Raw genomic sequence first — 27,382 nt, forward strand, 5'->3', positions numbered from 1 at the left:
CGGCGGGGGCTGCTTCGTTTAAGGTCACTTCCTGTTGCCACTAGATGGCGCTATGACTGTGGGTGAATGTCGGCATGTAGATTTGTTCAGGGTGGGACTCTTGTCAAATGTGTAAAATTTCGTGCAGATCTGGGCATTTACAGCCAAGTTACAACAACTTCCTGTTTCATGGCGAATCATTGACGCCACGGACACGCCCATCGACGAAAACATGCAGATAGCACAACTTTACATCGTCAATGCCTTTAGAAGGCACAGCAGAAATTTGAAGTTGATCCGACTAATTCCCTAGGAGGAGTTCGTTAAAGTACGGAGTGTGTAAATCGTCCCAAATCGGTCGCCAAATTCAAAATGGCGGACTTCCTGTCGAGTTTAGGGTATGGGTTCTTGAGGCTTTTTTGTACGTCTGGTCATGGTAGATGTACCACAGAAATTTCGTACATGTCGGTCAAACATATGGCGGGGGCTGCTACGTTAAAGGTCACTTCCTGTTGCCAGCAGGTGGCGCTATGACTGTGGGTGAATGTCGGCATGTAGATTTGTTCAGGGCGGGACTCTAGTCAAATGTGTAAAATTTCGTGCAGGTCTGGGCATTTACAGCCAAGTTATTACAACTTCCTGTTTCATGGCGAATCTTCGACGCCACGGACACGCCCATCGACGAAAACGCGCAGATAGCACAACTTTACATCGTCAATGCCTTTAGAAGGCACAGCAGAAATTTTAAGTCCATCCGACTAAATCCCTAGGAGGAGTTCGTTAAAGTACGGAGTCTGTAAATCGTCCAAAAATGGCCGCCAAATTCAAAATGGCGGACATCCTGTCGAGTTTAGGGTATGGGTTTTTGAGGCTTTTTTGTGCGTCTTGATATGATACACGTCCCCACCAAATTTCGTGCATGTAGGTTGAACGTGGACGAGGGGCTAATTTTTTCCAATTTTCTAGGTGGCGCTATCGTGCCATTTTGCCCCGCCCATACGCGAAACCCACAAAATACGAAATTTTTCACCAGTCCTGACATGCGTGCCAAATTTGGTGAGTTTTTGAGCATGTTGCGGCCCCGAAAATGGCACTTACTTTGCAGAAAAAAGAAAAAAAAAAATAATCCTAACAGTTTCAATAGGGTCCTCGCACTGTTAGTGCTCGGGCCCTAATTATCCCACACAAACTGATTAACTGATATTAGTTCTTATACTGTCTCATATGTCTTCCCACACAGAGTTTGTAAATAACAAACATATCTTTAATGAGATAATAATATATTTATAGAAATAATACATACTAATAAACATTGTTTGATTATTTAATTTGATGAAATTTGCTGCAGATAAACTTTGGGGGCGTGGCAGTTACGATGTGTCGTCATTAGTTTCTTCAAGATCAACTTGGGCTCATCATTCTGCTTTTTTGGGAAATGCAGCGCTGGTTTACACAACTAAAACCAAATTGCGTTATCAAATCTATAAATTAACGAAAAACCACAGCAGCACAGATTAAGCAAACCATAGCGATCGAAGCACTTGAGTAATAAACCGCTTTCATTCATAACATCAGTCGGTGTATTGAAAGACGAGGTCAGCTGATCATACATATCGCTTGTTATGCAAGCGCTTGCGTAACATAAAGAGAGAATATAACTAAATAACAGACACCGTTTTATTGCATGGTGTCAGCGTCAATAACAGTGATTCTGTATTTTTTTAAGAATCATAATACAGCAGATTGTTTTTACCTTCATTGACTCACGCTGTCATCCACTAACCGGTGTCGCTCTCTGACCTTTCAACTTTGGCGTCTACATTGACGTACGTAGCGCAAAGCATTATGGTCAATGCAGTCTAGAAATCTATGCAGTCATTGGTGAATCGAATCGAAAAAGAACACCATCTTTGCCATTTGCCAATTAAATAAACTTTGAATTAGATATTACATATTAGAATCTGTTGATCCATTTGAATGCATTTCTCAAGAAAAAATTAGAAGCCAAAAAAATTTGATTTGATTTCTTTCACAAATACATTATTATGGTTTAACCTTAATTTTAACATTTTCAGATAAGTGCCATAACATTAAATTATGGTTTGTAAATAGATGCAAGTACTAAATGTAATAACCATAACCCATTTATTCTATTAAGCAATATGATTGAGCAGATGTCCACAGCAATAAAAATCATTCCAACCACATTCTTTTTACAGAGAGAACCTCAGTCAAAAGATATATTTCAAAATGTATTCCATAAACACATTATACTCTTTTTCTTTGAGGTGTTGAGGACAAAGTAGTGATGGAGCGTGACCAGATTTAACATGACATGAGCTCGGACAGATAATGTGACCGGAACATTGGCAGAGGCATCTTAGTTGCTGCCTTGATTAACCTCTAAATAAATTATCCACACTGATGAAATGTTTCATGCATCTGCATACATCAAGTTATAAACAAACTCTCAAGTTATTACTCAACTGTTACCATGTAAAAGTATTAAGAAATTAAGTCAATGTTGCTCAAGCATCTCTAATCAAAATATATTTTCAACTTATAATACATTCTAAAATTAAACTTGAAACGTATGTATATATACATACATATATATATATATATATATATATATATATATATATATGTATGTATGTATGTATGTATATAGTATATTTGTGCTGTCAAATCTTTTAATAGATTAGTCACATCTAATACAAAAGTGCATGGGTGTGTAGATAGATAGATAGATAGATAGATAGATAGATAGATAGATAGATAGATAGATAGATAGATAGATAGATAGATAGATAGATAGATAGATAGATAGATAGATACGCACACAAAAACAAATATAATAAATATACAGTATATTAGTGTGTGTGTGTGTGTGTGTGTGTGTAGTGCTGTCAAATCGATTAATCACATCTAACATTAACATTTTTGTTTATATAATATACCTGTATATATATATATATATATATATATATATATATATATGAAGAGTTCAGATGCAAAAGCCTCTAAGTGCCATTTGAAATTTTCTTCTAGAATGATCATTTTTATCAAGCTTGTATATTTAAGTTCAGTGATTTCACTTAAATGGCAATGGTAATTACCTATTAATTGTTATATAAGTGAAATTACTGAACTTATATATACACAAGTTTGATAAAAATCATCATTAAAGAAGAAAATTTCAAATGGCATTTAGAGGCTTTTGCATCTGAACTCTTCATATATATATATATATATATATATATATATATATATATATACGTATATACATATAAATTAAAAAAAATAATATATCAATTAAAAAAAGAGAATTTGATTTTTTTGTAAAAGGCAAAATGCTAAAATCTATTCACAATTATAATGGATAAAATAATACTAAATACTACACTGACAAAGAAATTTATAGTAATAATAATTTGTAGCCAACACAACAAAATAATTCAAAATATCCCAATTTATTTGACTCACATTTCTTTAAATTTCAAAAAGAAACAAAAAACAGACACACTAGACAAGCAGTCAATAATACAACAACAATCAAAACTCATTAAAGTTTGTCTTCTTGAAAACAAGTATGCCAAGTAAAGGCACATCCACAATAAATAAGAGTTTTCTGTTACTGAAAACAACACTTGAGACATGAGATCAGATCTCTTCAGACATCCTCTGCTTCTTTGTTTGATTTTTTTCCAGAAAATGGCTTTCTGTTTTTTTGCACCTGGAGCTGCATTAAGAGAAAATAGACAAATATATTTTAATGCATGTTCAAACTACAACGTTTACCAGAGATATCTGTGGCCGGATCTTCCAGTTCCCAACTAGACCCCCACCTTTGCTCCTTCGATGAAATGAGGATCCTTTTGTAATGCATTCTGCAGTCCTTCCTCTGAAGTGAACCCTATCCAGCAAAATCCCCGATGAAAACCTGTCTCTTTATCCTACAAAATAAGAGAAAACTCACCTCAGCATGACAGGAATATAAGAAAATTATGAAACACTACATTTTATTTGTATTCTCTTACAAATGGCAAGAGACACTTCTTCACTTGGCCAAACTGCGCAAAGTATTCTCTAATCTCCTCTGAAACACAGAACAATAACATACGTTGGATATTAAAACGTTAAAGCATCACAGTGTAGTAAGTAAGTCAGAGATACTGATGATGCGTTACGGATAATGACAGGCTGAGCCATTTACTGGCTCATTTAATGCATTCATACGCGTATTATTTACTAATTTGATGTATAAAAAAAAACATTGATCAAATGGCATCCTTTACTCACTCGTTGCGATGGTCCATGGCACTTTTGACACAAATACTTCAAACACCTTCTTCCCAGTTGCTGTCGCTGCCATGTTTCGTCCTTGCCGAATGGAGCTTACGGTGACCCTGACCACGTGACCGGAAGAAAACATATTTGTTACATTAAATTATACAATTTTGAAACGTAAAATATCGCTTTCTGGTATCTTTTATGTTTGTGTTTGTTATTTTATTTGCATTGAGTAATAAAAAAATAAAAATAAAATCGAAGCTTTGTATCGTTGGCGTTAGAAATAGAAAGGTCACATGATGACGAGAAAAATGGCAGCCTCCATAATGGAGCATGGAGAAGATGCTTTTAGAAAACTGTTTAAGTTTTACAAGAGGAGAAATCCTCCTCCAGACTTCAGTGAGGTCATTAATTTCTCCAAACCTTGTAATGACAAGGTGAGTCATTCAGACTTGAGAAATATTGTGTGTTCATTAACATTATGACGCTATAAGCATTTCCTAAACAGTTTATTTATTATATATCAGATATTACTAGAATATTTATGTTCTATATGTATTACCTAATCTATTAAAAAAAATAATAATAATAAACTGAACCTTGTAATGACAATGAGAAGATGTGCCATTCAGACTTGAGGAACACTGGCATATTTATGTTAATGATTATAAGTTTTCCAAACCGGTGCATATTAATATTATTAGTATTACTATTAACCCGTTATAAGAACATTTGTATGATTTATGGTTCATTTAAAAAAAAAACCTTGGCTTTGAACTATGTAAACTACAACTATTATTTTTAACATTATAATACTTCATGCTTACAGAACATGCACACATTTTTTGTCATATTAATTTGCTATGCCTTTGTTGTACACTTTGTACTTTGTATACTTTTTACACTTTTTAATTTGTACTATATTTAGTTTCGTGCTTCTAGGATTAAAAAATTGTCTCGTTGTCTAGGTTTTTACCTGTGAACTTAACTCCACTCCTATAAGTGAGGAAGATGTTTCTAAAGCTGGTCTTCGGCCGGTTACAGACTGGAAAGCTTTTGGTTTGCATGGATATCCAGGTATGGTTTAGATAATCTGGTGGCTGTTTTAAATAATTGCCATACTGTATGTTCTCCAGAATCTAAAGGATTTCATGGGTTTGATATAATGATAGAAGCCTATCATTAAATTCATTTATATATATAATATTAATGTATAATATTAATAATATTTAGTATAATTGTCACATTGATGCACAAACATCACAAACTACCTTGTAACCAATCACGTCAAAGTGTGATTATCAAAGAGGGGATCTCTGAGCTGGTGCAAGTGAGTTGAGGCAGGGACAATTAGCAAATTCATAGAATGGTGTATACTAAATGAGGCAAGGGTGTAGATTTACATTAGATTTTTTAATGGAAAAAACTTTTAAATTTGTAATTTTGGTGATCAAACATAAGTTTTGAGGGGTACAGTTATTGACTACAGGGGGACTTTAAAGGGATACTCCACCACTTTTTTTATATTAAGCCATGTTATTCCCTTAACTAAGATGAGTTGATACATTCAGTGAGGAAGATAAGTATTTGAACACCCTGCTATTTTGCAAGTTGTCCCACTTAGAAATTATGGAGGAGTCTGAAATTGTCGTAGGTGCATGTCCACTGTGAGAGACATAATCTAAAAAAAAAACAAAAAAAAATCCAGAAATCACAATGTATGATTTTTTTAACTATTTATTTGTGTGATACAGCTGCAAATAAGTATTTGAACACCTGAGAAAGTCAATGTTAATATATTTGGTACAGTAGCCTTTGTTTGCAATTACAGAGGTCAAACGTTTCCTGTAGTTTTTCACCAGGATTGCACACACTGCAGGAGGGAAGGAGGTTCTTCCCCAAAATCTCGAAATACATGGCCCCCGTCATCCTCTCCTTAATACAGTGCAGTCGCCCTGTCCCATGTGCAGAAAAACACCCCCAAAGCATGATGCTACCACCCCCATGCTTCACAGTAGGGATGGTGTTCTTGGGATGGCACTCATCATTCTTCTTCCTTCAAACATGATTAGTAGAATTATGACCAAAAAGTTCTATTTTGGTCTCATCTGACCACATAACTTTCTCCCATGACTCCTCTGGATCATCCAAATTGTCATTGGCAAACTTTAGACGGGCCTTGACGTGCTGGTTTAAGCAGGGGAACCTTCTGTGCCATGCATGATTGACCTTGGAAACGGTGGTCCCAGCTCTTTTCAGGTCATTGACCAGCTCCTCCAGTGTAGTTCTGGGGTGATTTCTCATCTTTCTTGGGATCATTGAGACCCCACGAGGTGAGATCTTGAGGGAGATTGACAGTCATGTTTAGCTTTTTCCATTTTCTAATGATTGCTCCAACAGTGGACCTTTTTTCGGCAGGGTGGACATTTTAAAGGCAGACTAACACAGGTCTTTGAGGGTCAGAATTCTAGCTGATAGACAGGTGTTCAAATACTTATTTGCAGCTGTATCATACAAATAAATGGTTAAAAAAAATCATATATTGTGATTTCTGGATTATATCTCTCACAGTAGACATGCACCTACGATGACAGTTTCGGACCCCTCCATGATTTCTAAGTGGGAGAACTTGCAAAATAGCAGGGTGTTCAAAAACGTATTTTCCCCACTGTACCTCTCTCTTCTCAGTGCGTGCACTTAATCGCTCTGGCGCGCAAGACACTTGGCTAAGTTGGGCTAAGTTAAGTGCAATCAAAGTGTCTTGCACGCCAGAGTGATTAAGTGCTCGCATTGAGACGAGAGAGGTATGTGTCAACTCGTCTTAGTTAAGGGAATAACATAGTTTAATATGAAAAAACTAGAGTATCCCTTTTAATCTTGCTCTTTAACATGCTGTTATGGAAGACTTCCATGTTTTCCTGTTTACTTTAATGAGATTAAATTAACTATATCATCACTGTTGGAACATAGGGTTTATCTTTATATCCAACCCATTCCTGCCGGGTTCTCAGCAGTACTGGGTGAAGCAGTGTTTGAAGATCTATCCACAGAAGCCCAACGTTTGTAACCTGGATATGCATATGTCATCTGTGGAGACTGAAAACATCTGGGAAAGAAGCATAGATCTTATTCGGTAAGTCAAAGATCCTGACATGCATTGGCAGCTTAGTAGAATCTTATTTTATTGTATATTATTTTGGTGCATTTAGACTATTTTGTTGTTGTTGTTGTTGTTGTTGTTGTTTAGAATAAAACAAATGCTATAAAAATTTGTATATTTTTGAAGGATATGTGGCAATTATTTGAATATAGATATAATATAGGTGTGCTGGCTAACTCCACCTTCTGATACTGAGTTTATAAGATGCTTTCCTTGTGGCTAAGTCTGTTCTGGTAATTTTACTGTGACCTAGATGGTAGATTTGAGGTATTGCAGTTTGTTAGGCCCCCTTTATTCCACAACATTTGTGTGAATGGTTTGTGCTTCTGCACCGCACCTAATCTATCTCACGCTCTTCCTTATCTAAATGGGTCTGTGTATTATTGCAGGAGGAAAGGCTGTGGAAAAAGAGAGGCCAAAAGTCTGCTAGAAAAACTGCGCTGGGTGACTCTTGGTTACCACTATGATTGGAACTCCAAGGTACTACGGTCACTCTCTAATGTACTTTACTGTATGTGTGCTTTAGCAGTGTGTCTGTGTATAAAACAAAATGTTATTATAATGCTGGAGCCGCTACCCTCATGGGCAGCACTCCAACATTTAGAACAGATGCGCTTCAGGCGACCCTTTCCGATCCCACCCCACTCTCTTCCACTTTGCTTCCTGTCTACTCTATACCAGTGTTATTCAAATGGCGGGGGACGGGGTAGAAATGAATACTTTTATTCAGCAGCAATAGGATGCAAGAATAAATTGATCAAAAATGACAGTAACTACTTTTACATCGTTACTACAATTCTAATAAATACTGTTACTTTAAACTCAAAGAAACCTGAAAAAGAAATGTATCAGTTTTCACAAAATCATTAAGCAGCACACCTGTTTTCAATGTAGATTTAAAAAAAAAAATCTTGAGCAGCAAATCAGCATATTAGAATGATTTCTGAAGGATCATGTGACACTGAAGACTGGAGTAATGATGCTCAAAATACAGCTTTTTGGCATTGTTTTTCCTAGTGGGAGAGGAAGGTAGAAAACATCGCCATGGATCTTATTAGCATTATTTGCTCCTTTCAGGACATTTCATCTCTAATTGTACAGGCCTGATGTCTGCCTGTCTCGTTTATATGCTAATTACATAAAAGTGTTTAGTCTTCTGTCCTATTAAATCAGTCAGGAGATGCACACCGGATTCATTAGCTCTGATGTTAGTTTGACACCGCCAAACGTCTGACGGCAATCAGTGAATTTTAAGCAGAGACTCTTTCCACCTCCCTTTAAGTAGAACTGAAGGCTGAGGCATTCACTCCGCTCGGATCAGACGTGTAAGCCGCTAATTCAGTTCTTTGGAGAGGCTGTGCTCATATGATTGTCCATTGATTACACTTTCATGTATAACAGCTGACAATGACCCACTGTGAAAGCCACAGAGCAGAAAGAACGCTGCAAATGCTCTTTTATCAGTTACGTCAATCATTATGTTAAAGTCTGCATGAAACAGAAGTTGCGATAGTCTTTTTTTCCTATATATATATATATATACATATATATACATTTTGCCTTGATCTGGAGGATATCGCTGAGGTATTACTCCCAAAATTAGCAATAACCAGGAGGCGTGGCTTTTGCTGTGATCTCATGTGAGTGACTGGTTGTCCCGCCCTCAGACCAGTATTCACGTCATCAGAGCAGAGATGTCGCTTTAAATAAAAGCATTTGCTAAATGACTGCCTGCTTATAATGAGAGGCAGTTTTACTCTAGAATACTATGCTGAGGCATGTAAGGTGCCATACTATTCTGACATACTTTTATTCCGCAGACGTACTCCCCAGATCACTACACTCCCTTCCCCAAGGAACTTCACTCGCTTTCTAACAGAGTGGCGGCAGCCTGTGGCTTTCCTGGATTTAACGCAGAGGCGGGTATTCTCAACTACTATCGATCTGATTCGTCGCTTGGAATCCACGTTGACGAATCAGAGCTCGACCATACCCGACCATTGTTGTCTTTCAGGTGAGGAATTTTATTAACTACATATACTGATTTAATGCTACCCTCAGCATTCCCAGAAATTCCCAGTATTCTCTGATTTTGATTGGAGATAAAGATGTTGTCAATAGCTATGTTTCCATCCAAAGTTGCAAATATAATAAATTATGTGCAAAGCGGGAATAGCCTATCCTATCGCATAAAACATTTGCGAATATAGCACCGTTTTCCTCCAGTTAGCCGAAGAGAACAAGAGATATCACTTGAAAAACTAAAAAAAAAAACGCTCAGCGCCTCGTTACGCTCATGGTTTTTAAAAAACGCTGCGCTCCCATTGAAAACAATTGAAAACATACGCCAGGCGCGTGGAAAAACGCTTTGGTGGCCTAAGTACAAATATTTATAGCTGGTATTTACACTGTTTAAAAAAGTAATAGATTCTATTTACACTACAGTTTGTGAAAATAACAGCATTTTCTTAGCGAATGCTAGTTACATTAAGTAAAAATAGCGGTACATTCTATTTACACTTTGTAGCAGCATTTTCTTTGACATAAGTGTAAAAAGCAGTTATGCTATTTATACTTATAAATAGTGGAAAATACTATTTGCACATCAGTGTTGTTGTACATTAAACGGTATGGAATAATAACACACAGTGTAAATTATTACATTTATTAAAATTATTAAATGGATGTCGCCTTATTGGGACAATAAACCTCTCCGTAAGCCTACCCCTTACCCTAACCGATTAAAACTTTGTTATTATACATACGTTAGACACACTACAGTATTTCCACTTTTTGAATATTTTTCTTATTTTGCCTTTCCGATCTGATATGTGATTGGAAAAGAGAGTAGAGTCCGTTCAGCAAAAGACTGATTCAAACTTGGGTCTATTTGCGTCTAAACTTTCTGCCTCGTGCCTTATCCCTACACTATTGCTACCTTTGATAATTCAGCGTCTTCCCTGTCTGGGCCAACCAGACGTCAGTGGGCGGAGTTAGTGTAAATAGTCTGTGCCAACAAGGCTAATAATTTGTGCTATGCATTGAAGATGAAGATTTGTTCTATCATGTCAAGAATGGCGGTAAAAATAACCACAAATGAAAATTGCATGTAAATTGGACTTAAAGAGGTTTGCTCATATCATGGAAACATGTTATTGGTGCACAGTAAGCATTGTCAGTGTCAAATATTACTTATTTATATTTAAAAAAAATATATATATATTTCATGTACCATTTTATCCATACAGCATAAGAAATGCATTCATAAAAACATTTGTCCTCTGATGTCAGTTTTGGGCAGACTTCCGTTTTCTTGTTGGGCGGGACTAAGAGAGAAGACCGTCCCACAGCCATGTTCATGCACAGCGGAGACATAATGGTGATGTCAGGACCCAGTCGCCTACTCTATCACGCAGTACCCTGCATTGTCCCCTCCCCTGCTGGAAATGTCCTGCCACCCTGCCTGGGCCCGAGACCAGAGGCAGAGGCGCAGGATGATGACATCATCCAAAGCGTGTCAGAGGAGGATTGGGAGGTTTGCACCTGGTACCTGCAGACGTCTCGGGTAAATATGACCATCCGACAAGTACTCGGTTCCGGTCTCGACTTCCCGAGTGCACAGACGTCACATTTATCAAGCTGTGAGAAATCAGAGGAAGAAACTCAAAAAAATAAGAAGAGAAAAAGCGAATCAGGCTATGAGCGCGACACTTAACGTATCTGTTTTGGATTAGATCGATGTTTTATTTATTTAAAATGCACCTGGTATTAAAAATTGTACATATGACTGCAAATAAATGCATTATTGTGATCTCTTCCCAAGTAATGACTCTTCGTTCCAGAGCAGGTGTTGGATATACGCAACTGCTTATGTGCCACGTCAAGTCAGGCTGGGCTGGCTTAAAGCATAAACTTGATTTTACCCTGTCATGACCAACTTCACACACAATGCTTCTCAGTCTGTAGAACAGCAGTGACATTCAGTCCAGTCTGTTGTGAGTCGTGACAATTTTCCAGGCGCAGGTCTGTTGATTTAAGGCTGGTTGCCATGTTTGCTCACCCAGGGCTGTAACACTAAACAGACCTGACCTTCATAGGAAAACCAGGGAGACGGCGTATAATCTTTTTAATCTGCTCAAGCGGTGTCACGACACGTCAAAGCCAGTGTGAGATTGCCTATGACAAGTTCCCAGAGGGACCCAGGTTGACACTACCATTGTGACTGAAAACACTGGGGGCCTGCATTACCATGGCGATAAAACACTTCTGCCTCTCGTGAAACACTATCAAAAGTTCACGTCTGCATGTGAGATTTGTTAGATTAATGTTTCTGGTATTTTACATGTAAAAACATAAATGCTCGCAGAGTTGATGTGAGATGTCACCTGGTTTGCCACATCCATAAGTGTTGTATGAGTCATATGCCTGAAAAACATGGTAACACCATTTTATTTTAGACTATATGGTACTGAATGAATACAATATTTGTGTACTTACAGTATATTCCGTATGCCAAGGTACCTCAAGGATGAAACTTAAAATGGTAACAATACTATGGTTTTACCATGATACTTGTCCAAATAAATGTGATTTTACCACAGTATAAATTCAAAGCATTATTAGACCATGGTATTGTGGTGTATTGGCTACCATACTGTTTACCAGAATCGAAATATTACTGTGGCGTTACCATAATATAATGTTATGGTACTCTAAAAATATATCACGGTACTGAAATTTGTTCTTTCATTTTGATATACAGTACTTCCTAGTATATCAGATTTTTTTTACTGTAACAAAGTCATTGTTTCACTTTTATTTATTTATTTTTAAAACTTGTATTCAGCAGGGATACACTAAATTGATCATTTTTAATGTTACAAAATATTTCTATTTCAATTAATGCAGCTTTTTTGAAAATTCTGGAAAAAAAAAAGCAGCACAACTTTTTTTCAACACTTGTTAACGAATTCACCATAATTCTGATTCATAATTCTGAAGGAGCATGTGACACTGAAGACCTTTAGCTTAAAAAACTAAAATGGTTATTTGTTATAATATTTTGCAATATTGCTGTTTGCTGTATTTTTGATCTGAAACTCCGGTAAGAGAAGATATAGCCTTGTGTAGGGCTATATAGAACCATGGTCACTTTGTAAGTAAAAAACATACTGTTTGTTCAATAATCCCTGAAAGTAGGCCTACATCAGTGTTTACAATTCCTGCTGTATTTCCCAGGACTTTTCAGGGCTTTATAAAGCGATAAATGGAATTCCTTTATTAATAATCTAGTTTTCCTTCTGAGACGCCGAAGTTGTTTTGCAAGTACAATGCTGGATTAATTACCTCCTGTTTTTGCTTATTGTATGGCCGTGGAAGGTAACGTAGAAGGAAGACGTGGGCTAATTGGTTTTTGCAAAGGCCTTTTCTGCAACCCCTTTAAGAAAGCCACACAAACACCTCTCCATGAACCAAAGCAATTGTCACTTATGCAAAGACATTCCACTGAGACGCATCCACCAATTGCGCGATGGTGATTATCCTATTTTTGGGTTCACGGAAGTTCCTGTATAATCACATCAAATGAGAATGTATTTCAATTCAATTGTCTGAAACCGAATGATTCCCTTGCACTCTAAAGAATTATATCTGCCTGTTCTATAAGTGGCCAAAAAGTGAAATTCTCAAGTTTCCTACTGAAGTCAAAAGGTCATTGCACATAGCATTATGTAAAAAGCTATTAAACACCCACAGCCCCCGGAGAAGCATCAAGTATGTATAAGAGCTATCGGCGAGTGAAGATGAGGAGGCTTTCCTCTTCTAGCACCTCCATGCACGCCAGACCGGTTCTAGGTACCACATCTATTTCAAAGCAAGGAGAAAGGCCCTGCCCTCTCAGATAAAATTATACGCTGACAGGATGATATATGTAGTCATATAATTTTTAGTGCTGCCACTTTATCTGCTCTTCCTGCTGGCACCGTGTTTCTGCCCTGTTGCCCTCCCGTTTTCCCGCGTCCCTCCCATTACTCTGTCATTACCAGTCACTGGCACGAACCGGCAGCAGGTGCAGGAGCACGAGACCCGCTCGGCCCTCTACTGCTCTGCCTTAAATCAGCAGAAAGAACGATCGCGACTCAACGCAACAAAATTTACAGCAAAGTCAGTCACACATCCATCACCAAGGGTGATGGAGCATTGCATTTAGATTACAATGTAGTCCATTTGCATGAAACCTTTTATCTATCGTGAGAGATTTTCTTGCAGTGTTTATATTACAAGGTGAAATATGAAGCTTACTTGCAATCTTAAATACACTTGTTTGAGTATGTTAGATTTATTTATTTGCAGATAGGTCCATGGAGTAAATTATATGTAAATGTGTACATTCATTTAATATTATTTTAAGGCGGGACACTACAGGTGTGAATAGGGTAGAAATTTTAACTTACAGATATCATCATGAAACTCTACCAGTTGATTACTCGCATGAAAAGGAGAAAAAAATGTATTGTAAGTTTTTTTTGTAATTTTATGTTTAAATATGCTAATCAGGCTATATTTAATTTAATATGCACTCATTTGCATACATTTTGAAGTGACAACCATTGATAAAAGCAAGGTTACTTTTTTTTTTTTTTGCATTTTGCATTTTGTTGATATATTCAATGAAAAGACATTAGCAGAGGGGATTATGAATATCTCCTTTTGTTTCCCTGTAAATCAGAAAATACTGCCAATAGCCTTAAAAAATGATTTCCGCCCTATTTTTAGGCTTAAAATATCATATAAATCAGGCCAATAATGATACATCAACAAATCCCTCTTGTCAAACCTGCAAAATATAGATAAGAATACGACTTTTACTGTAAGTTTGGTATTTGTAGGTGCTACAGAAGTGCAAAATCATCACTAGGAGTGTGAGGAAAAGAATCATTTTAAGAAAACGGCGTTTAAACATTTTTTATGGAAAAATTCCATTAGTTTCTATTTAAAGTCATGAATTACAGACAAAATATGCTTTAGCTCCAAGTAAAATCCATGTATCACACTGTTTAAAGTAACACTGTGTAGTTTTTCAACCTTCATAATATGTTCTAAGACCCTTGTGATGGTACATCGACATACAATAGGTTAAATGACACATCTGCCATAGCCTGACTTCGTCTAAATCGCTTTTACTTGCTCTATGTAACTTCAATTTTCAGGTAGTAAAGAACTGTAATGGATAATTGCACTTCCAACCTGTAGGGCGACCGCAGAGGAAAAGTTCCTTGGTGTTGCTTTAACATCCAAAACATCTCAGTTACTATTATAACCCTAGTTTCTTGAAGGAGGGAACGGGAGACGTAATGTCGACGTGACGACATAATTAGGAGCCCTATCAACTTTGAGTATCTACAGAATATAGGGAATATATATATATATCTACGGAATATAAACGTCAGGAAACAACCTCAGATGCTTCTGACTCCAGAGGATGAGATGGCGGGCAAGTTGTGACATGTGGCGAGAGTGTAGACCACAGACCTGAAGCAGACCCGAGTAGGCCCCGTCCACAGACCTGAAGCTGTATGGCATGTTGTACGTGGCCCCCCAGCCAGTGGCAGAGGCAGCCGTGGAGACCACAGAATGCCTGGACAATTTTTTCTAGAGGAACATTTGCCCGCAGAAACGAAGGATCCGACCACAAGCTGAAGCTGAGAGTTTGTTGACAGTGCGGGGTCACTTGGACCCGGCACGAGCCGCTCTGCCACGCCCATCTTGGGACTAGTGTTAGAGCAGTCTCAGGTGAAGCAATCCAAGGGCCGTAACCGCGGCTGCAGATTCCATATGCCCCAGGAGCCTCTGAAAAAGTTGCAGTGGTGCCACTGTTCTGCGTCTCAGTGTGCTCACTCAGTTCAACACCAACTGGACATGGGCCTCGATGAGGCGCGCTGTCATGTTGATCGAGTCCAGTTCCATACCGAGAAAAGAGATCCTCTGCCCAGGGGTGAGTTTGCTCTTTTCCCTGTTGTACCCGAATCCCTAGGTGGCTGAGGTGACTGAGCACCATGTCCCAGTGTTCACACAACTGCTCTCTCAACTGAGCAAGAATAAGCTAGTTATCGAGGTAGCTGAGAATGCGAACACCATGCTCCACGACTTTCGTGAAGACATGCAGTGACAGGCCCATCCCGAAGGGTAATACTTTGTACTGATATGCCCCTCCCTCGAACGTAAAGTGAAGAAACTGTCTGTGTTGAGGGAGAATCGAGATATGAAAGTATGCGTCCTTCATGTCGATCGCTGCAAACCAATCTTGGGGACGGATCCATTTGAAAAAGCGTTTCTGCGTAAGCATCTTGAACGGCAGCCTGTAATAGGACCAGTTCAGGACACCCAGGTCCAAGATTGGTCATAACCCACCGCCTTTCTTAGGTACAATGAAGAAGCCGATCTTCATATCGGCTGGAGTGATCGCTCGATCGTGTCCTTCGCCAGTAGGACAGCGATCTCCGTCCTGAGCACAGAGGCACTGTCCGCCAGAACACGGGTGAAGTGAATGCCCCTGAACTGAATCGCAGAGCTGAGTCGGACAGTACAAATGAGCCAGCGAGATGGGCTGGGAAGCTCTAGCCAGGCTACCAAACACCGTGCAAGTGGGACCAGACGTACCCGGGGTGGGGCAGTGCGGCAGAATGCAGGGACCTGACTCGGATGGCATAGCAGCCCAGAGTGGGGACAGAGTGTTGTGTGGTGCAACACGTATGTGCAAGGGTAGAGTGAGTGTGTGGAGGCGTCAGTGTGTCTCTTGGGACCCAGTTGCAGTGCGTATACAGCAGTTCAGAGATCCTTTCCACACCAACTTTGCAACAAACCTTAACTTAGAACCGAGACTCTCACAGAAAAGAAAGGAAAACTAAGAAAAGTATGACAAGTTGTTAGGCTTTGAATGGAAGGTGTTTAACCCATGGATGTTCTCCTGATCTTGTTTGGGTTCTTTTGTCTGCTGGTCTACATAATTACTGGTCTGTCCGGTTACTCGTCATGACTTCCATGACTTCTGTAACTCTAGCACAACTCTAGCACTTCTCCCAAATAACTCTAAGCATTACTCTAAGATAACTCTTTGTTCGGGTCTAAGATTTTTAACTCAAATGTTTGTCCAGCCTCCTGGATGAGTTCTGACCAATTAGACACTGTTGTCATTTGAGAGGTAGTAACTCGTAAATCATGCGTTATCTGTGATCCCCTTACTCTCCAGCTTTACCAGAGAGAGTACAGAAGATACAGTTTAGACATGACTATTATAAGAAAACAAAACATTTTACACAGATTTCACTCAAGCCATTTTCTGAATTAAGAACATATGATCCTACTGATAGGAAACATGATACACTTCCATTCACACATCTAATAGTTAAAACAATTATATGACTCACATGTGATCTAAGCCTAATAAACACATACAGGGGTTGTAGACACAATATAGAGTTATGTAGTTGAATGATGTTTGATTGTAAGTCCGTCTAGAATCGTTTTGGGATGATTTTATGCATTTTTATATGTTAAGTCTCAGTCTCTGTGGTTTTAAGAGGTTTCAACCCAGGGGTCGTTCAGAGCGCTGCGTTCACCATCTCCTGAAGAGCAACTTGATCCACCTCTGGGTCACCTGTCTCAGGGTCATTCGCACCTCCGCTTGCCTCCTGATTTCGCAGCGGCTTTGATGGGCGTGGTTGACTTCCTGTGGCTTGCTCCACGCTAAGGCCTGGAGGGAGACTGCTGCTGGGGCTTTGCGGGAGCAGAGGACCACTGCAGGAGGTTGACCTCGGTGACGAACGAACGGAGGGGGTGCTGCTGGTGGACGGATGGGAGCAGCATTGGTTCGCCAGGGCAGGATGTGTCAGATGGCCTCTGTCTGCTTCTGGGCGGTCGAGAACTGCTGGGCAAAGCTCTCGACCATGTCGCCGAATAACTCAACCTGGGACAAAGGGGCATCCAGAAACTGATACTTATCAGTGTCCCTCATATTGGCCAGGCTGAGCCAGTTGTATGACGGCCCGGGATCGTCATGTAACCGACGTTTAAGGGTACCCTAAAAAGCGGATGTTGACGTATGGTCAAAAGACGTCCCAAGACGTCAGTTATATGACTTCTTGGAATGAGACTGTGTTAAAGATACCATGGTATTACTGTCTGAAAGCATCACTGGTACACCCACAGTCCTTTTTGAAGGGGGCAACACTATCACATTCACGTCTATGCACTTATAGGTGCTAAAATGTGCTTGAGTACAATGATTTATCCTCAAGACAAAGAGAAAATGTGTTTTTTACCTTCAAAAGCCCTCACTTTGGGAGCTAATTAAAGAACATTAGCTTTGCAAATTGGGGCAAAATTGCGTTTGCTGTGTCATTTTTATAATCACTGCCATTACCGATAATTACTGCAGCAGTGGCATTGAGATGCAGGACAGTGGCTCTGGGAACAGGCCTGTACCCTCATTCCCTTAGCAAAACACTCCCCCTAGTGCCTCCAAACATGATCATTTAACCAAAATCAACACTGTTACCAAACATTGAGCACAGCGGTCAGGCCAGTACTCCTTTCTTACTTGATTTCATTTTAGGCTTTCATCTGAATTAAGTTTCTGAGCTTCCCATTGACTGCAGTGTGAGTCATGCCTTTACTGACTGATGGAGTGGGGTTTCCACACCATTAGCATTCTTAGCTTTTGCCCTTTCTTTGTGGTTTAAAGAGCACACAGAGCTTGTCAGAACAGCTGCTTAAAATCCTGTGAGCTGATCAGAGACAACATTACGCCATCATGGATAGTCCGGAACGACAGCGCCGGAATACCAAGTGTCTGACTAAATGAAAGTAGGATTTTAGATGTTCCATTCCACAAAGTGAAATGGTGTGCACCCTATTTATTTATTAGCTTTTCGTTAGAAGCAGAATTCGATGCTGAATGTACAATTCATTCAATTTTAAATAAAGTAAATTAAAGAGGGCCATGAAATTGAAATGCTTCCCTAGTTTTATGGGAGCAAATGTGTGCTGATAATTTAGTATTGACTATATTCGAATTACATTTAGACAACCGTGTTAGATCTTTATTATGCATTTGTATATTTGTGGGTTATGGATAGGATTGTTACTGTATGCATACACACTTTTTTGAAATAATGATATTAAATATTTAATATAATATTGTATTACATAGGTCTATATTATGTGTGTGTGTTTATATTTCCTCCTAGTCATAACTGTTTATTCTCCCAATCTTATATCTCTTTAAACTATAGCATTCTGTGCAGAATTCAAATAGATCTGATGCGTTTTGTGGATGCTTTTTCAACCCGCGCGTATGATCCGCTCTGTGCTATCATGTCTGTGGACCAGACTGTGCGCGCAGTGGGGGTTCTCGCAACCAGACTTCATTCTCTCCAATGGAGAGCACACTGTCTGAATCCTTCCCTGTGCCCTATTTAGTGCACTAGTGCCATTTACAGTGTAGAAAACAGTAAATGTGTGAACAAATGACCAATTTTAGCTCCAGGTTCAGGTTCCATATATAATGTAGGGGGCGGGGCTTTAGATTCTAGAGTGCATTTGATTGGACAGAAAATCTGATAAGAGGGTGAAGTGCAGAGTGATGTCATCTGAATCATTGACCCATATTGGCGGAAGTGAGAGACTACGTTTTGAAAGCTTACATCTTCTAAATACAAATTCTGTCTTCGTATTGATGCACACTAGCTTATAGATAACAGTTAGACTAACATATACATACTAAAAGCAAAAAAAAAAAATTTTTTTTTTATTCGTTTGAATAGATTTAGAACCATAATATATTTTGTTGTATCTCAACACTGTTTTTTTTTTTAAATGCCTGTCTCTCTTTGTTCAGCTACTAGTGTATAGCTCTGCTTTTGTAGTTTGCTTTCAGACACTTCATGCGCAACCGTGTATTTGAAATGTCACTGAGTGCTATACTTTCCAACACAATTTAAGCTTTTCAAAGGTCACTCTATTCAATGGCCTGTTCATTCTGTGAATTTGTTTCTTTTCTTTTTCTCTTTTTTTCGCTTTGGTTGTGAGGCATATAACAGATGAGTTGTAGCACGGTTTTGTCTCATCACACAAACTCTCCCGTTGTGCCAGAGTAACTCGGTGAGCCCCGCGCTTGTGTTTTCTCATGAGCGACACTGCACTGATGGCTGTAGCTTGGAGACATGTTTCTCTTTTTTATTTCCTGACTTCTCAAGCAACACAACAAATAACGTCAAAGTACAAAGTAAAATATAGCCAAACTCTTGAGTGCTGAGATAGGAGAGGCCATAAATACTGTTTTGTTTGCTAATGCATAAATCACAGCTCACCTCTGTAGTATGTAGAGTTGTTTTGTGAAACTGTCATCTGTAAAGATATTGAATAGTTGGCAATGTGGCACAGTGGTTTATCTTTCAGCATATGAGCAGTTATGCTCACGAGGGCGCTGGTTTGTATTTGACCTTTTTTCAGCTTTCTTCCAACCATTGCTGTCAATGGTTACAAATTTATTAAAATGTTAAATTTAGGTTCCAATACAATAGTGTTTAAACTGAGAAAGTTCTGCACACTGTTTTCCATTTTGTGACGGGCATTAACCTCGTCACTTCTCAAAGGTCAGTTGGGCCTTTTGTTGATCTAATCAGGCTGATTGGATTAGTATTTCAAGGCTCTGAGTTACACTGTTATGCAGATGAAATCAGGTAATCAGCTGAGTCAACATGCTTTGTTTCAGAGTGTCTCCACCTCTACAGTATGTAACAGGTGCACATGGTAATCAAATTAACAAGAAACCAAAGAAAATAACTGAAACTGAACTGAAACACGTGACAAACCAACCAAAAACAAGAACAAACAGGGAATTCATGTAACATATCCAACCCATCAAGAAGGCATACCTCTTGCCTTATTAACTATTAACTTAAAAAAATACTTTTTTTTTGTCTGGAAAAAATCCTCCGATGACGCAAAAATCGTAATTTTGTATCATCGGAAATGTAAATGTACATGTAAATGTAATGAATTACCACATAATTTATGGTATATAAAAAAGTAAAAGGACACTCCCAGAAATCATTTTGTTACACATCACATATGATTTCATTTTTATAAATAATTTTGAATTCTAAAATACATACAAATATATATTAAATAATTATTTTGTTATCAGTAATGTGCATTTGTGTGCTTTGTGTTATTTAGTAAATGTTTGTTGCATTATTTTCATGTCATGTGTTACCATAATGGTGTTTTGTCTTTGTGTGTATGAACCATAGACTGTAAAAAATAGATATGACCATGTGCAAGGTCTATGATCTCTGGCTTTCTTTTGTGCCAGCTGTATTATTGAGGTTGTTATTAGTACATTTTAGAGTTTGGTAGTTAAAGGACAAGTTCGGTTTACACTTAAAGCCTTGTTTTAAGATCGTTTCTGATGAAATAGTTTGGACACATGCTGCTGGAATTTTCAGTTTTTGTGGTTTATTGGTGAATTTCGGGCAACCACCGCTGCCAGTTTTTTTGTTTTTTTTTTGTTTTGTTTTTATAGTGTACATATTCACCAGTTTTTGAGAAAATATATTTTTTTTTCTCAGCAATGGTTGTGATTAGTAGTCCCTGTTCAGGTCAGCAGTCGAATTGCTTTCTGTCTCTCTCTGTGTCTTTCTCACACTGTCCCTCTCTTTTCTTATCTCTCTTTCTTTCTGTCATAAAATCACAGATTAAGTGAGCAAATGTTCAGACACACTGAGGAGTACCAGCTGCTGTTGTTATGGTGATGTGCACTTTCAGCAGGCAGAGCCCCTGGCTTCCCGGTGTGTTGATTATGGCCCATTATGTTATTTGCGCAGACATTGTTTTTAATCGGCCTGCACATGTTGCCATGGCAACGTGGATGGGGCAATGATTTTGAGGGACTGGGGTCTTGCTGCTGTTTTATACGCTGTTTGTTTACTGGTCACATGTGTCGATGTTGTGGTTAGAGGTGAGAGGTGTTTCTGGCTTGCACCCTGAGATGGTGTGTGTGTGTGATTTTATGTGTACTTGCCTGCTGTTGCTCTCAGTGCAAAGATACCCATTAACATCAAAGCTTGCACTAGTCAAATGTACTACATTCTATTAATGTTCAAGCACAGTGATCTTAACTAACCTCAAAATTTCAGTCGACTCAGATTCAAGTCAGAACTTTCACTTGATATTCCATAATAATCCTCAGTATCTTGGAGTACTAGTACAGAATGAATATGGTAATACATGCTTCATTCTTTCAGAATATGCAATCATTTAGTATCATAGATTACTGTCACTTACAAAAAAAAGTACAATGATGCTACCAGAGTTTTGGACATGTACTATAAAAGTATATGGTATAAGTACACTCTTAAAATAAGGGTATCAAAAGAAGGTTTTCACAGCAATGTCATGGAAGAAACATTTTTGGTTCCCCAAAGAACCTTTCAGTGAAAAGTTCTTAAAAGAACATTTTTTCTTAGTGAAATTCATTTAAAAAAAAATCTAAAGAATCTTTTTAGAACCTTTTGTGCAATGGAATGATGACATGTATGTTAAAGGTTCTTCTTGGAACCATTGATGCCTTTGTTTTGAAGAGTGCATCTACCCTAAATTCATGTTCTACAATATTTACAAAAATATGTCCAAAAATTACTATGGTACTAACTATGGTATTATGTTTTTAACCATAGTATCACCTGGTAATACTATGGTACTTTAAAAAATACAGTTGTATTGAAATTCATGGACCATTTACATGGTACTCCAATGTACTTCCAAAATACCATAAGTACTATGGTCTAAAATACCCAATGGTACCCAAATTTGTACATGTTCAAAAGGTGAAGGTTAGAAAAATGTCAAATAAAAAGTAATTCCTTTTTTAAGTTATTCAACTGTCAAATAAAAGATTGTCTCTATCGATATAAATAATATTAAATAGGTTTTGCACAAAACCTTAGTCACTTCAAACAAATTTTTGAAGCTGCTGCCTTAAACTTTTGTTTGAGTAATTTCAACTTAAATTACATTAAACTGACTTAAAAAAATGTGTTGAATCTTGTATAACTTGAAAAAAAGTTGAAAATTGCACTTATTTTGATTAATTAAAGCAATGTAAAACATGATGTCATAACTTATTGATTATATGATGTTTTGCACTATTTGTTATTAACCTTTTCAATGAAAGAATGAATGAATGAACAAACGAATGAACCCTCCCTCTCTGAATTTTGCATGTCTGTGTCTGAAAATTATTGTGACTCTTAGGAATTGGATTGTTTGGGCATGTACAGTACTTAACTGTGATATTTCAAAAGGTGAAAAGATAATTGTTTACATTTTATATAATATCTTGCATGTTGTGGAGAGCAAAATGCTCTTTATTTTCTCTGTCTCTCTCTTTCACTTTTGGCAGCCTGTAATTTTTCTTTTTCAATCACACTGGCTCCCATGGCAACTCTATCTGCTGAGTAGCCACACAAGCTCTGTGAAATTGTTCCAGGGCCCCTGTAATTGGGTCCAGGTTAGATGCAGAGAGTAATGTAGTGCGCCAGGAACATTATAGATGCCCACTGAATGCAGCGTGGATGGCAGCGTTGGCTTTGATGTGACTATGTAACCTTTCACATCATTTAGGTCATAACACACAACAGCTCTTTTGATAAAAGGCTCTAAAATAAAGAAGAAAGGGATTGTTTAGCTCATGTGATATACGTATGTTATGAAAAATATGTATCTATTATGATATGATGGTGAAGAAAAGATAAGATTTTTTGGCTTCACAAAATGTTTTTGCTGATTGAGTCATACTGAATAATATTTTGCACTCACTTCACAAAAATGGAACATAAAGTACTGTTTGCTTCAGTGGCTGGTAAATCTGTTTTAATAAGTATTTTATTGTAGACGTTGTGGGGGGGGGGGGGGGGGGGGTTCTAATGTGGATTTAAGGCAAATTCTCTCATTTGCAGTTGAACTCATATTTGCAAAATGCAATTTTATAAATCCCAAAAAAATGATCTTTACACCTTTGCATTGTCTTTATATATATATATATATATATATATATATATATATATATATATATATATATATATATATATATATATATATGCTTCCTGCGCTGCACTGATTTTTTGTTTTTTTGTCAGTTTTGCTGTGCTGAGTGAAATGGTCCATTAGCGCCCCCTAAAGGACATTTAAAGCAAAATCTAAACAGGTTTTGTTTCTGTTTTGAAAATAAGATAAATTTACTAGAAAACGCTCACTTAGAAATAATAAAAAAAAAAAATCTTGACCAATATTATACAATTATTTGTCCTTGTTTTAAGGATAAACTTCACAAAAAATCTTATTTTGAAGGAAAAAAATGCTGTAACTTTTCTTTGTCTGAATGTATAATTTAAACAAATTACAAATAATGTAATCTTGTAATTTAACAAAACAAAAACTGTAACTCTCACAGTCGCCTGCATTTGTTTTCCCAAAGCACTGTGTGTCATCACCTGATAGGCTAAAGGAAGCCAGGAAAAGTTCCCTTCCAAATGTTCTAAAGAAAACAGGAAAGCCAGAGGAAATGAAAGCTGGAAAGTATTGGGGAATCCAAAACACTTCCAGTTGTTCAGCAGGATCTCCAATGTTGTGCTGGGAAAAGAGCTCATTCTTCCTGTAACAAGAAAATAAGGATCTGGAGGTTGGAAGAGGAGAGAAACCGATTGGATGAGCTCGACTGTTAACGATCCTTCATTTCTGCTATTCAGTTCAGTGAATTCTCTGTTTGGTGTAATAGGTTTCAGAACGTGGTTTGTATTGTAGTCCCTTTTTTCTGGTGTCATGTGTGTTTTCCCAGTGGTTTTCAGCAGTGAAGGTGCTGATAACAGGGGTTTTCCACAGCATATCTCCATATTAATGGAACAGGGGTGTGTGTGTATCTCCATATTAATGTAACAACACACAACATAAATCAACAGCCATCATATAGGGGCACTTGCCAAATCAAACATCACTATTTGCTCATACTTAAGAGTAGAGATTTAAACAAACCCTTAATCCAAAGCATTAAATATAAGGTGCATTACAGACATGAATCATACCTCAAATTTTGCAGCTTGTTGCTGGAGTACTGTGTGCCGCTATTATTCTATTATTCTTGTAATATACACAATTATATAAATGATATATTTGAATATATATCTCCTCATTTATTCCTGGACCATTTTTAAAAATTTATACTTGGCAATTAGATTAAATTTGGCATTTAACTAATTGACGATTTAAATTACATGTTTTTATATTTTTAATTTTAACATTTTTTTTAAGCTTTGCTGTTTATGGCATTGTAAGATGGAGGCAGGAACCGACAAATGTTCAACAAACTTTAATTCCAAAATGAATATACAACAGAACAAAGGTATAAGCGGCAGCCCCTCATGGACGACTGCCACAGATACCATAATAAAACACAACATAGAGGTCCAAGGCCTGGTCCTCTCTTGTCTTCCTCTGTCATCACTCCTTTTATCCTTCCGGAGCTCCTCCGTGGGACTCAAGACCGGCGTGGGTCAGAAGTGACGCTCATTAACAATCGAGCCATCGGCCTCTCTCCGTTCTTGGCCCTGCCCTGTTCGCCACAGGCATATTTTTGGCATTAATTTTAAATTTATTTTGGCCAAAACTAGGAGTGTGGGGACATTGATGTTTATTCTAACACATTTATCAGTCCCAAGAACATATTCTATTACTCACACATAATGAGCCTGCACTGTTAGTAAAAAAAAAAAAAAAAAGGTTCAGATTTATTATTGCGTAGTCCTTTTATGTTTAACAGCTTTTTTCTGGTTATGTTTATGAGATGTTTAATTCACACAATTTTATCAACAAAAAAAAAATTACATCACAATTTTGGGGTGAACTAACCCTTTAAGCTCCATTTACAAAATTGGCACACCAAGTTTACCTCTTTTCCCAAGCCATGGCCATAATCTTCTCATTCGCTTTCTCTTTTTTCAGTGCACAGAAAAACCAAAGTTCAATTCATCTTTCTCTATTTGTATAGCACTAGCATATAGGCTACTGTTGAATATTTAATCTTCTAACTTGTGTCCTACGATTCAATAGGTGTCACCGTCATAGTCAGTCTATACACGTCGTACCCAAGTTTATTAGATCCATGTCGTAGGCCTACAGTGTGAATTGTAAAGATCTTATTGTCGAAATCGCTCCGTTTATAGTGGGGCATGAAGTCTTTAGATGTACCATAGCATGTTGAGGGTTGACCTCAGTAGCTCAGTCCACCACAGCTGCTTTGATGAGTTCTTATGGGCTGATAAACCTGAAGTTCTTCATATACTGTGAACACATCCCATTTTGATCTCCTCATCTACTCTGCGACTTAAGAAAATGGCTACCTTTACTCAGTTTCCCTGTCTCTCCTTCTCACCTTTTCTTTCTCCCACTCACTTTCCAACTCCAATGCATTTGGAGCCAGTATGGCAAACATGAATCTAAGCAGTCGGAGAGATACGTAGAGGGAGCGCAGAACACTGTGTTACCCCTGCAACCCCCCTCCTCAGAAACGCTTTATTCCCATCAGCTGCATTCCTCTTATCACTCTCTTCCAGATGCACGTCGGGCAAGAGGCTCCATAATTAGGTGGCGAGATCTCAGTCTCCGATCACTTTGGTACGTTATCAGCGCTGACACCAATCTCCTTGAGTGACATTCTACCCAAACGGTTATATAAACCACAGTCCAGGATCAGTGTGTGAAAAGTCAATGCAGCAAGAAGATGAAGCTCTTAAAAGCTCGGGGCAAATGCTTTCCTCTTTCCCTTGTTGTTTCTTTTTTCTTAATTAAACGCAGAGCGGCTTCTATGGAAAAGAAGGAAGAGCGGAGATAAATGGCGTGTGTATGATGTTTCATGGCAAAGATTTCTTGGTGGAGCTGAAAAAAAGTCTTAGTCTGCCTGGAAGCGGAGAGTCGAGATAGTGTGCTGAAACATATGAACATAACAGAGAATTTGTATAGAGGCGATTTGTAGAATGTTGGTTTGACAGCTTCTGGGTAACAAAAACAATTTTCTTTATTTTTTCTCTCTTTAGTTCTTTCTTTCTTTCTTTCTTTCTATCTATTTTTAAGGTTTGATTTATTACTTTACAGAAAGTCACAATTTTAAGAAATAAATTTGCATTTTAGATATTGAACATCCCATTGTGAGATATTGAGTCAACATTACATTTATTTTTATTTTATTTTTTTATTTACAGATTATCTTTTAAGAGAATAGCGGTGCCACTAAGTTCTATAGGTGATCTGGTAGCGCATTGATAAATGCAATAATAACTATATTACGTTTATTTCTTGGAAATGCACATTTCACAGTAAAGCACTGAGCTTGAGCTTTTATTCAAAAACTTAATTTGCAAAAACCTAATTTTCATAGTGAAAATTTTATATATTCCAATCCACTCCAAAGCAGCGTTCTTTGCTTTCTTTCTGTACAATTCAGCTGCATTTTGAAGAAAAGTTTGTTTTCCCACGAGACTTTGTGACTTTTCTTACCTCATACTTCAAAAATTGATTTCTTGATGATTTTGTATTTTATAGTTGTGATTTCATAATGTCTAAATGTAAACTAAAACGTAGGCCTATCAGGGGGTGAAAAGGTTAATAAGCCAATATGTGCTCCTCTGCCGTCATCATGGTTTTAGTGGTAAAAAATGTGTTTGCCACCAAGTGTTTTCTTTAAACTTTTAGTTTTACTAACGGGGACAATCTTTGAAGGATGAACAAATAATGTTTTAGGTCATCACATTAAAAGTAACATTTAAATTGGATAATAATTAGGGCTTTGAAGGGCAGGAAAAAGTGTGAAGCACTGGAAAGTGCTTGAATTTTACTCTC

The 27,382-nt window shown here is 37.7% G+C and overlaps 3 protein-coding genes across 3 annotated transcripts in view; 1 reads left to right on the forward strand and 2 right to left on the reverse strand.

The window, feature by feature from the left end:
• The window catches only part of adck1 (aarF domain containing kinase 1), a 126,802-nt gene extending 124,941 nt beyond the window's left edge, over nucleotides 1–1,861 (reverse strand). The window contains exon 1 of the mRNA XM_039671164.2: nucleotides 1,733–1,861. The gene's annotated coding sequence lies outside the window, so the exon portion shown is untranslated. The remainder of the gene's footprint in view (nucleotides 1–1,732) is intronic.
• Nucleotides 1,862–3,433: 1,572 nt separating this feature from the next.
• slirp (SRA stem-loop interacting RNA binding protein) lies at nucleotides 3,434–4,427 on the reverse strand. The gene is made up of 4 exons (XM_039671152.2): nucleotides 4,282–4,427; nucleotides 4,020–4,078; nucleotides 3,828–3,935; nucleotides 3,434–3,721 (listed from the first exon to the last, which is right to left on the reverse strand). Exons 1-4 carry the CDS (start codon nucleotides 4,412–4,414, stop codon nucleotides 3,653–3,655), a joined length of 369 nt encoding a protein of 122 aa, XP_039527086.2. The 5' UTR covers nucleotides 4,415–4,427; the 3' UTR covers nucleotides 3,434–3,652.
• Nucleotides 4,428–4,553: 126 nt separating this feature from the next.
• On the forward strand, nucleotides 4,554–11,243 carry alkbh1 (alkB homolog 1, histone H2A dioxygenase). Its single transcript, XM_039671139.2, has 6 exons — nucleotides 4,554–4,709; nucleotides 5,241–5,349; nucleotides 7,243–7,405; nucleotides 7,822–7,912; nucleotides 9,253–9,446; nucleotides 10,724–11,243. Exons 1-6 carry the CDS (start codon nucleotides 4,569–4,571, stop codon nucleotides 11,145–11,147), a joined length of 1,122 nt encoding a protein of 373 aa, XP_039527073.2. The 5' UTR covers nucleotides 4,554–4,568; the 3' UTR covers nucleotides 11,148–11,243.
• Nucleotides 11,244–27,382: the final 16,139 nt, after the last annotated feature.

Source organism: Pimephales promelas, chromosome 15 (assembly GCF_988280905.1).
Source record: "Pimephales promelas chromosome 15, fPimPro1.hap1.1, whole genome shotgun sequence".
Taxonomy (NCBI): Eukaryota; Metazoa; Chordata; class Actinopteri; order Cypriniformes; family Leuciscidae; genus Pimephales; species Pimephales promelas.

What these genes read in the sequence shown, in the direction of transcription:
- alkbh1 (XM_039671139.2), top strand. Translation starts at nt 4,569, where the DNA reads ATGATGACGAGAAAAATGGCAGCCTCCATAATGGAGCATGGAGAAGAT. An exon ending in CCAAACCTTGTAATGACAAG is followed by an intron (nt 4,710 to 5,240) that starts GTGAGTCATTCA and finishes CTCGTTGTCTAG; the next exon opens with GTTTTTACCTGTGAACTTAA. An exon ending in AGAAGCATAGATCTTATTCG is followed by an intron (nt 7,406 to 7,821) that starts GTAAGTCAAAGA and finishes GTATTATTGCAG; the next exon opens with GAGGAAAGGCTGTGGAAAAA.
- slirp (XM_039671152.2), bottom strand. Translation starts at nt 4,414, where the DNA reads ATGTTTTCTTCCGGTCACGTGGTCAGGGTCACCGTAAGCTCCATTCGG. An exon ending in AGAAGTGTCTCTTGCCATTT is followed by an intron (nt 3,936 to 4,019) that starts GTAAGAGAATAC and finishes CTTATTTTGTAG; the next exon opens with GATAAAGAGACAGGTTTTCA. An exon ending in ATTTCATCGAAGGAGCAAAG is followed by an intron (nt 3,722 to 3,827) that starts GTGGGGGTCTAG and finishes CTCTTAATGCAG; the next exon opens with CTCCAGGTGCAAAAAAACAG.